Source organism: Wasmannia auropunctata, unplaced genomic scaffold (assembly GCF_000956235.1).
Source record: "Wasmannia auropunctata unplaced genomic scaffold, wasmannia.A_1.0 LD333509.1, whole genome shotgun sequence".
Taxonomy (NCBI): domain Eukaryota; kingdom Metazoa; phylum Arthropoda; class Insecta; order Hymenoptera; family Formicidae; genus Wasmannia; species Wasmannia auropunctata.
The window spans coordinates 5,321-17,281 of record NW_012029381.1 but is presented as its reverse complement, the minus strand read 5'-3'; the positions used below and the strand labels follow the sequence as shown (position 1 = coordinate 17,281).

At 35.1% G+C, this 11,961-nt stretch overlaps 1 protein-coding gene across 1 annotated transcript; it reads left to right on the top strand.

Annotated features, from left to right (window-relative positions):
• Nucleotides 1-5,597: 5,597 nt before the first annotated feature.
• Nucleotides 5,598-11,628, top strand: LOC105459831 (Krueppel homolog 1). Its single transcript, XM_011706131.1, has 2 exons — nt 5,598-5,930; nt 8,874-11,628. The coding sequence occupies exon 2, from the start codon at nt 8,887-8,889 to the stop codon at nt 10,603-10,605; it is 1,719 nt and encodes a 572-aa protein (XP_011704433.1). The 5' UTR covers nt 5,598-5,930; nt 8,874-8,886; the 3' UTR covers nt 10,606-11,628.
• Nucleotides 11,629-11,961: the final 333 nt, after the last annotated feature.

Here is an 11,961-nt window from a genome sequence, read left to right as displayed (position 1 = left end):
CGTTGTGCATGGAATAATGTTAATGAATAAAGTTATATGTTAATGTTATTAACGAATAATTTTTAAACAATAATAATAATAATAATAATTTGAACTAAACCGCGTATGTAAATAACAAAAATAAATTCGAGAGCGCCTTCTCCGGCACGGCTGGATCTTAGTACCTAATAAATTCTATATGAATCTTTAATTCCATAATTCAGCCGTTTAAACTCCGCGCCGAATCGATTTCGGACTTGCAACATAATCATTAATTGAGGCTGGAATTGTAACCTCACAATTAATTTTCTTAATAAAGATCCTTTTAATAATTTTAATATTTCGATGCTTATAAGCATCTTAAAAAACTAAAAGAACTTATTGCGAAAAATATTATCTCAGCCAGAGAATAATTTTTAATAAATGAGTAATAAACATTAATAATAATTACATGAGTAATAAACATTATAATTATCAATGATCAATAAATAAATTAAGTATAAATAAATATGAATTTAATGCGAATAATAACACTTAACATAACATTCTAATAAGAAAATCGCGTATAATAAATGTTAAACGTTAAATTAAATAATAACTTATGGAATAAATTAAATTTAATAATAAATAATAATTAATATTGTATTATTTGTTTTTTTCTTTTTCTTCTTTTTTTTTAAGTTGCAATTTTAATAATTGAATTTGGCGTTCTTCAATTTGTGCTATTTTAGTTAATGCCTCGCTCATTTTCAATGTTGCTTCAGAGAGTAACTGTAAAGCCCCATCTATATAAGTCGCAAACGCACAACGGAAACGCAAACGCGGAGAAAAAAAAAGAACAAAACGTCAAAAAATAAAAGAAAAGAAAGAGAGGAACGTCCGCGTTTGCGTTTGCGTTTTGCGTTTGCGACTTATGTAGATGGGGCTTAAAGATTGAACATTAAAAAAATATTTAAAAAGAAATAAGAATGCCGCTTATACAATAAACAAAAATATTAACATTCATTGCATTTGCTTGCTTGTCTGCTATATTTGCAAAAACTTCTCGAGTTTTGGAAAGTTGATCAGATAATCTTTCGGAATTGGTATATTTTTTGCGCTTTTGATTTCTTTGTGATGTCGTAGGTCCTACATTTTCTATTATAACTTCATTTTCCATTACATTTAAATCATTTTGATTATTTTGATTATTTCGATCATCTATAATAACTAAAGAAATTATTTTTAAGGTAACGTTTTCAACCATGAATATTTGTAGAAAGATATAAGGAAAAATACGTGTCCCATCTAGTATTTCAACTATTTCTGGTATTTCAATTGGTGCGGGGGGAATATTTAAAATTTGTTCATCTCCTGTTGCTAATTCTTCGATAACATTCTACACATATGTATATACAAACGTATATATTCTACATTATTCCGTGTATGTGCGTGTTTTAATTACTTACATTATGTTCTTCAGGAAAACTATCGTGCACAGACGTAAGATCTTACATATAATCATGTCCAATAATGCCTAATATTCGTTTATCTAATTCAGATAACACAATATCAATGGCGTTATTTCCTGTTCTTGCTCCTGCCTGTCTTAATTTTTGGATCTTTTCTGATAGTTTTGATGATCTCTCCAAGTCTATAATAAAGGTTATTAAACATTAAGAATAATATTATTTGTTATTTACGTTATATTTTATGTATTTAGATATTGATTACATTTATTAAATAATTATTTATTATTTATTTAATTTATTATTTATTTAATCAACACTTACGGATAAGTATACTATAATTGAAAAAATCTATATTCTTCCATAAAATAGGCATTTTTTGATAATATTAATATACTTAAAAGGAATAATAATTTATTTCTATAAAAGTATCTGTTCGGTAAAAAATATGCTGTAGCGTCGCCTTCATCATGATGTAATGAAAAAATATATTTCGCGAGAGACGGTTACTGTGTCTTCTGATATTATATTTACTATGCAATTGATACCAATTTAATTAATAATTATTTTAGATTTTTTATAAAAATAAAATTATTTTTTAATTTTATTTACGTTATATATATGCTTACTGTTTTCCAAGATTTCACGTCTTTATGTTTTCCATCCGTAGATAAACTATTTAAATATCGTGCTAACTCTTCCCATTTATCTTGTAAATTTTCATTAGCATTTATAGTTCCAAATTTTCCGGATGCCACGTCAGGATTTTCTTCAAAATAAGCTACAAGAGCTTCAATTTGGCGCCGATTTGCACGTCCTTGACGAGTTTTAGTCATTTTTCTGATAAATGTATTAAAAATATTTTACGTATGTATGCACAATTAATTTATTTTCCTTAAATTTATTAATTATAAGTTAAAGTATATTAAATTATATATTCACTTACTCAGTCATAATACTTAACTCGCTTTTGAACGTGACAACCAATTTACGCCTTCAACCTCTTCGCGAGTTCAACGAAAAGTGACAATTTGATTGGTTATGAACAACAGCGTACGTTATGTTCAAGCGAATATAGTCGTAATAACGACATTGAAATTAGTTTATGTATCGATATCGTATCGATAACTTCATTTACAGAATAGATTAGTCGTTATACCATCGTTAGCGCAAGCGACATTCATCGATATCTAACGATAGCGACACCGTCGTTAAAAAATTAGAGAATCGCAGTCTGCGAAGTTTCATTTTTTTCGTAAGAAAAAATCATTTAGGATAGAATAAAAGGCAGAGCATTATGTGATTTTTCACACGTGTTGTAACGAAATTTTGATATAACATAATGCCTTGAAGGAGCATTATTTGGAAATTGAGCTTTAAAAAAGTCAATAAAATGTATTTTGACAATACGATTTTGTTTGTGGATCTATTTTATTGAAAATTCTTAACTTAACTTTACATTATAAAAAGACTATAAAAGGATTACCTACTATAATAAAATTGTATTTGAAAGAAATTGGTGATATAAAAATTAAATCTTATAGAACTGTTAGAACGTAGGGTTAGAAATGAGATGGAAGAAGAATGTTGTATAGGTATTTCTCTCATAATTCAGAGATTTAAAAAAAGTTATTTTGAAAATTAATTTGAAATTCTCTGTTGTCTGGGCTGCATTCAAAATTTTTAAACTATTACTAATGTTTGAATTTAAATTTTATTAGAATAAAATTCGTTCAAAATTTAAAAAGTAGTATATCATGCTATATATTCTTTTCCTATTTATTATTATTGTCATCATTGTTGTTACTGTTGTAATCTTAAATTATGTAAATTATACACTTGTAATTTTAAATTATATAAGTTATTTATTTGTTAGTATTTGTATTCTTCAAATCTAAAAACTTAATTTAAGATCTATTTTCGATACCCTAAGGTTTTTACTAAAAAAAAAAAAGGGAATTTGAATTGTTCTAGATAGAATGGAGATGATTGAGAGATTTTTAATCAAAAAATATGAAAGCTCGAGATTCTATATATAAATGAGAACAAAGAATTTAATCAGATGTTGCATTTCCTCGCTGTCTTACAACGTGAGTATAGGCTTTTCCTTTATCTTCGCCCTCATTTACCATCTTGGTCGCTTTGATAAATATAGTAGCAACCACGTGGATTATGTGTTACTCGAGTTTGCGAAGAAGAAGAGATAAAGCAAAGTATGGTGAAAGTGAAAGACAGACGCATGAGACGCGATCTTACCAGTCGCACGTACGTGCACATACACGCGCGCGCGCAATCATCAATGACGAGCAAGACGTGCAGTATCGTATCAAGACATTTAACTTGTCATGGGCATAATTTTTGAGCATTTTCGTAAATTCTTAAATGATTGAGGGTGCTTTCCATTTAGTGACACAAGTCGACACAAACATCGTTCTATATCCTCCTAGTATTTAGTGAATAACAAACACAAAACGATACTTGTATCGGCCTGTGTCACTAAATGGAAAGCACCCACGATATAGAATCGATATTAAGTTTATTAAAACCAATATTAGATGAATTTTTTATACAGGATTTACAGATGAAGTTATAGAGTTGCAAGAGCGTTTACTGGCACATAAGAATTAAATTCACGAGCGCTAGTGCGAGCGCACGTGTGGCAATGAATCCGTGACTGTACGCGTGCGAGGGGAGTCCGCACTTCGCAAGTCACTGCGTCCTTTGCATCCTTTGCGTTGCTTTCCTTTGCAATCCCTCTCGCTTCCTCTTTCTACCACCCTTTTGTCCCTTGCGCTGTCCTCGTTCTTCAATTTCACATACTCTCATTCTTTCTTTCCGTTTCTCGCTTTTCAGACAATAGCGTAAGGCGTGAAGGCATTAAATATTATCGTACGGAGCCTCTCGTATTAATTATAAGTGCATTTATGTAGCATTTTATATCGAAGATTACGTTAATTTCCATTAAATTAAAAAAAAAATCTTTTCTAATGTGTTTGAAATTGAACAGAGTCTTTTATAAAGAATTAAATCAAATTATTTTTTATTTAACATTTTAAAATTACATTTTTATACTTAAAAAAAATTCTTCCTTGTTATGCATAGTCTACAAAAAGATATATGCTTTTTATATTTTATTCAAAATGATAAATTTTTGTTATAGTTTATACATCTAATCGATGTCTAAACATGTCTAAACATGTCATTGAAAAATAATTTATATATTTAACATCGTTACTTTGTACGATATTGATCTTTATGAATTAAAAAAAATTTTTGTGCAAGAATGATGTAAATGCCGTTTATAATAATGCGTCAATGGATTTGTGAGAGTAAAAAGCTTTATCACCTAAACTTCAAAATAAAGTCGTCGATCGCAATTCGTGAGGCGCTGTATACGAATGGATCAACATAAATCAGTTATAAAAGTCGTTGTTTAATTGTTTGTACACGAACGGCAACTACACTTTATTATGTGCAATAAGCGCGCTATTTAGAACTTACTATTGTTGTTGAGAACAGTAGTAGCGTAATGATAATTAGGCAACAATAAATTCTTAAATTACGCAACATGATGTACCAATGTTACACAATACTTTTTCATTAGTTAAAATTGACAAAAATAGATATAGCCTCAATCAGGGATTCTAAATTCTAAAACGTTAATTCTCTTTCGTATTAAAGATATTTTGAAAAATTAATCATTATCGAATTAAAAGAATCAATTACACATTTACATATTATAGATAAAAGAAAAATATTATGGTTAATGTAACAAACATCGGATCCAAAAGGGATAATCGACGTCGATAGGATGGCTCAAGAATGGTAAAGGCACAGCGAATGTTGGTTACGCCTGTGCATTCTCCTGCGATTGTCGTCCGTCGCGTTCCTCTCCCTTTGCCCCTCGCCAAGCATGCGTCGTGGTGAATTGCACGCGCAAGCCAGGTCGCGCCGACCACGCCGACAGCCTCCACGTGCTGCCGAGCGGCACTCAGCCGCCCCAAATTGTAGGTCGCCGCCGTCGGTTCGCGAAGAACGAGAGGTGGTGGCGAAGCGGGGATAGGTGGAGCGGATGAGGCGAGTAGGCGATAGCGCGACGATGGGCAAGGGGAAGATTGGAAAGGGTGATGCGAAGAGGAGAGCGGTGGGGAACGCGGATCGCGCGCTCGTGCGTGTGCGCCTCGGTCGTGATCATTTGGTGTGGCCGAAGAGGTAAACATTGTACAGTACAATTGGCCGGTCTCGAGGCGGCGGGTCTTTCGCTTTTTCGTCTTGATCCGTCTCTTGTGAGAAAAGAAGTGATTTCTTTCTTTTCGAGTTTACACGATCTCTCGCGTGAGTTCCTTCAGTTTTACGAATTCTTCTTTGGATCAAAATCGAAAGTCTGCGAATTACTTGCCGTTGGCGTTGTCGAGGACCCTCTTCCGGATGTCATCAAAACGAAGGACGATGATAAACAACGCTCAGATTTTGGATTACACTAGGGTGTAACACGACGTGCAGGTAGATACTCTTCTTTCTTTGGAATTTTTAATTTGTTTCTTTTTTCCTTTATCTCGTTCTTTTTCCTTTTACATTTGAGAGTGACATTGCGAGCTTCGATTCGCGAAAACTAATGTCTTCAAATCTTTCGAATTCAATCTGTGCGTTCTTAAATCCGAATATTCTTTTTCATATAATTTTACGAGTTCTTTGAGTAATGACTCTTTTTTATAGATCCTTATTTATAGATATTAGAACTTGCAATAATCTCTTGTAAATTTGAGCGTGATAAAAGGATAGTTTATAGTTACCATTAAATTAAAACAAGGTGCTTTTCATGGCATTGTATCTTGATTGAATTTTTGCCACTTTGATTTCGGATATTAAACGAACGGAACGAAGTCACTTTCTCGCGACGTAAAGAGAAAACACGCCGAAGAAGGTGTGAGGGGGAATCAACTGTCATCAACTTTCCGAATCAAAATCAGGCGTCATCATATTCGGTTGCTGATAGACCTCATTTTGTTTTTCTTTTTGCGCACATACATGTCGATAGCACAGAAACATTATCTTATTAAACACTCAGCTATCAGTAAAGTTATATAATTTTCTTTAAAATGTAGTTTATGTCAAATTTATTATATTAGATGATTAAAATTAAGCAACATTTTTTTATTCTCAGGATATTTTTAGGATAAATATAGTATTGACATTAACATTATATATTTATGTGTTATAAATGATTTTTAATAGAATCATTTTTGTTACGCGTATGTGACATAGCTATGAAAAAAATTATTTGTATATAAGTCTTTTCTTTTTATTATATTTATGTGTTGTTATACTTACGTAATCGTATGTGACATTTAATGTTCAATTATGTATAATATCCAATTAATATTCAATGTAATTATTACAATTCGCGGGTCTTATACTCATTTGATTATATATTTTTTCAAGTATTTTACGACTTATTATTATAATAATCTAAATTGTATAAATGTATAATCGTGAAAATTTGTAAATTAGTGAAAATTGAAGTTTGTTAAATAAAAATCATGTGAAAAATAAGAAAATAAAACTAAAAATAAATGCTAATAATATTGTAAGTTAAATTAGTAATAAACATGGGTTTGTTACATTTTTCCGAAAAAAATATTAATGTTAATTAATTAAAAGATTACAATTATTTTTTTGTAGTTAAAACAATTTGTATAAAGTGTGATTAGAAATTATTGCGAGATTACTCGAACCCCGAAGAGGAAGAGTAGTGGCGCAATTCCATGAAATTCGGCACGAAAGTGTCTTCCGGGCGTGAGCAGCGACGGTTTGGCCGTAGGGTGAGATTTCCCCTCGGTACGGGGGATGTTTCCGTGGATCAATACGATTTTTGCGTAGCCCTTTTGTGCGTTGCAATACTCGTCGTAAGTCGACCGATCAGTCCGAGGCTATCAAGAAGAGGAATGACTTTGTCGCTGTTGTAGAAACGGGTGATGCAGGAAGGAAAGATAGAGAGAAAGGAGGAAGAAAAGGAAAACGAGGACCGCAGGGAGAAGAGAGAATGGGAAGAAAAGAGAAAAAAAACGAAAGAAAAAGCGCACCGTACGCGATTATCGTCGGTCGTGTGCCGCTGCGCGCTCCTCTTGTGATGTAACTCTCGACGTCCTTACTGCGCGCCGAGTTGGACGAGGTCGGTGATCGCTATAAAAAAATGCGACTTGTACACGTGGAGGCGGCCGCGCGGGTTTCGGCACAGCGTGCGAGACGAGTGGTGGTAGCGACGGGGGGCAAGCGGGTCGGCGCGCGATACGCTTGCAGCCGCCGACCACGCCTGCGGCCTCCCACGACCGGTGTTGGACGATAACGCCGCGCGCGTGCAGGCGCTTACCGCCGTACACACAGTTCGAAGATTCGACTAATTTAGAAGATATAAGAATAATTGGAAGAATATATATAGGTATAAGAATATATATAGAAAATATAACAATCCTGTATCAATTTGTTTACAAATTCTACATTTTTACTTGAAATCCAAATTTACAAAAGGTTATTACCTATCTGCTGCTGCGGTATCTCGGATCCGTTTCTTAGTTTGGAAAAAAATTTTATAAACAAATGGCTAATTTAAATCCAAAATGGAATATCGCTTTTCGGCTAATAGAACAACAAATATATAAACAATCTTGTCGTAACCAATATAATATGTTATATATTCTTTAATATGCATATATTCGAACATCGATTTTATTACGTTATTTAGCGTGATTTTGTTATAATACGCCGTTGTATAGTTTTCTTGACGAACGCAACAAGATGTCGTACATTGACGATGCATTTACGGTAAATTGCCTTTTTACAAGCAATTGTGCATTTTTTTGTTGATACTTACGAGCTATCTTATATATCGTAAAAATATTCTAAACGCGCGTCTTCTGCAATTATTATTGAAACTTTTATAACCTGTAAAAAATGATAGTTTAGTTCTCGTTTGCTTACAACTATATGAACACATACGCGACATTAATAGAAACGCTATTAATTGCCGCTATAATACGTCACGCATATGCGTAGTATTGAATTATTAATTTATGGTAAGAATTTGTTCTAGAATTGTACGCGAGTTTGCACGAGACTTGTCGATCTCATGCTTAGTTTGGAAAATCCAACTAAATACTTATAATCTATAATCTAACTTTATTTATAATTTTAAATATAATAATTATAATATTAAATACATAAGTTATTAAGAATCTAAATAATTAAGAACTTAAAAAAAGCTACACTTGATTGTCAATCGTAGTTACCGTACACACTGTATACATACAACCAGAGAATCACGAAATCAGAATAACCGTACTATTCATATTGTTAAATTATACATGTGAAACATGTGTTATGAAATATCCACGTAAACAAGAGGAAAAAATGATTTACTAATCGGACTTTTGCAATTTTTCGTTTCAGTTTTTTGTCCTCGATGTTGGACTATTATCAGATGGAGTCCGTGCCGTCGAATCCAGCGATGTCAATGTCGGCACCGGGTGGAGGCATGACTGCCGGCTTAGAAACGACGAGTTCGGTGAAGAGCTTGGTGTGCAGTCCGGATCTCACAATGTTCGCGGCCACGCCAGGATGTAGCGGAGTCGAGGCCGCGGATCCAGCCAGTCTAACGACGGTGGAGATCGGGAAATACCAGTGTCTACTCTGTCAGAAGAACTTCGCGCAAAAGAGCATATATCAGAGTCACTTGAGGTCGCATGGCAAGGACGGCGAGGATCCATATCGCTGCAATATTTGCGGCAAGACCTTTGCGGTACCGGCGCGATTGACGCGCCATTACCGCACTCACACCGGCGAAAAACCATACCAGTGCGAGTACTGCAACAAGTCGTTTTCCGTGAAGGAAAACCTCAGTGTACACCGACGCATTCACACGAAGGAACGGCCGTACAAGTGCGACGTGTGCGGACGCGCATTTGAACATAGTGGCAAGCTGCACCGTCACATGCGCATTCATACTGGTGAACGGCCGCACAAGTGCTCCGTGTGCTCCAAGACATTTATACAGAGCGGTCAGCTGGTGATACACATGCGAACACACACCGGCGAGAAGCCATACGTGTGCAAGTCGTGTAAGAAGGGCTTTACCTGTTCCAAGCAGTTGAAGGTGCATACGCGCACCCACACTGGGGAGAAGCCTTACACCTGTGACATCTGCCGCAAGGCATTTGGCTATAACCATGTACTCAAGCTGCACCAGGTGTCGCACTATGGCGAGAAGGTATATAAATGCACAATCTGCAACGAGACCTTCGGTTCCAAGAAAACGATGGAGTTGCATATCAAGAAACATCCGGAATCGCCAGCATCTGTCACTTCTACTGTCACCGACAGCGGCGTTTCTTCGCCAACGGCGATTGGCTCGCTGATCGAACCGGATGTTGAGATCTCTCAGAGCGGCCGTGGTGACAGCAGTAGTAACTTTAATCCAACGGTTTCGACGATTCTAGATTTACCAAATATCGCCGTCGACAACAAGGAGAACTTGAAGACTGAAGAGGCCTATCCGGATTCGACGTCGAATGCTTACGCTGTTCAACGTGACTTTGCGTATTATCTCTATTCTGGCAACAAGGAGCAGTATTCGCAGCCAGTAGTGACACCGCCGTCGAGCACGGCAGAACCCGTACTCACTGACATTGACGAGAAGCGCTTTCAGGCAAGCGTTGTAGTAAGCGCGCCACTGGAATCGGTAACTCATCACGTGTTTTTTTATCCCGAACCAGCGTACGGTAGTTTCGGTTTGACCGCTGGTGGCCATCTCGACGCTGCTGACTGTTCGTCTCTCTTGAATCTGCCGGGTAATGATGCGCGCCGAAGGGTTGAGGCCGCCCTGGAGGCAGTCGAGGAAGAGCGTCAGAGACAAGAATATGGTGTCGGGATTATCAAGATCGATCGAGAACCGTTGCTCACACCACCGTGCAGTAATCCTGAGAGTCCGGTATCATCGCCTGACTTAGCCCTAGATCTAGCAATACCGCCACGGGAGACGTTAATCTTGCCGCCTAGGAAACGTAGCAAGATGATTCTTCAGTCCATGGAAAGCGAGTACAAGAGTAGCGGTGGCAGTGGTGCAAGTCTAATCGCGACTTCACAAAGGCAAAATTCTGTCATTCAATTTGCTCGAGCTTCATAGTGAACGTGCCGAAGTCTTCAATAAAGCTTTGAAAGTGACTTTAGAAATTGGAAGAAAGGAAGATCTTCTGGAAGATATCCATTTTGATAACATTAAAATCAAGAACTGAAAAGAATTTAAAAACTGATTTGTTCCTTTGGCTGGGACAAATTTGAGAGAAAGGAGAATTTAAGAATTGTCGCAAATTTTACTTTTCCAACGTCAAATGATAATCACAAAGCGCACGAGCAATGAACTTTTAACTTGTCAACCACGATGCGAAATTGCTCTCGATGTTTATAATTTTTGGAATTAGAAGAGAGAAACTCATGTGCCTCTTCAATGAATCCTAACAGCGTAACAGTAGAGTGAATCAGCTCGTTAGTGTTTTATCTTTCCATTCGCAATCAACATGATCTGAGAAAAGGTTGATTGTACCGAGTTAGCTCAGTAATCGAAACCACGTTTGTTACTTAATATTTAATAACATAATTAACGCAATCTATCATGTACTGGGTGCATTTTCCTAACGGCTTACAAGCAACAACACTCGCAATTACCTTCTCGACCTTGTTCGATAGCCTCTTGATTTTGAGGCTTTAACATTAACGTGTATGTCGGATGCGTAAGAAATGAAGGGACAGATTAGATATATTCGATCGCGCGAAAAGATTGCACTGATCGTGAGCGTGCATGGTGAGGTAGCCGCGCGTATGCAATATAACTATTTAAAAAAACGTAATCTCGTTAGACCAAATTTTTGGAAAAAATTTAGATAATTTGAAAGAAGGAAAGATTATTAAAAAATATAAAAATTTTTTGATAAAATTCAAAACGTTAATTTTAAAACATACTGTCATACGCGACATGCGCACATGTACATTCTTTAAAAGCTTTATTAACAAATTTTTTGTTATGTTTAATTTAAATGCTATTAAAAATATATTATTTATATTGTATGTTTATTTTATTTACGCACATATTATCTATTTCAAATATATGATAGATTTATCGTGTTTTAATAAAGGGATTACGTTTTTTTAACAATGTGATTCGTATATAGCGGCCGAGTAGCACAAACATCTGATATACAATTTTTAGCAAACAAAGATACTTAAACAGAGAATAGTCTGTGGTAAAGACGGCTCGTTTGAGTAAAAAAAATTTTGTTAGAATATTTGGTATTATATAGTTACATAGTACGATAGTTATTGCCAACATATGTAGCAGTCAGTAATTACAGAATGATTAAAACTATATTTAAATAATCGGTCGAAATTTTGAGATGACTATTGCTAACTATACAACTGCCAAATATCGTGATCAACGATTGATCACCATTACATAATTATCGACTAATGTAATATAATATAGAAA

Bases quoted from the DNA above. Each gene is read 5' to 3' on its own strand.
- LOC105459831 (XM_011706131.1), top strand. From the start codon at position 8,887: ATGTTGGACTATTATCAGATGGAGTCCGTGCCGTCGAATCCAGCGATG.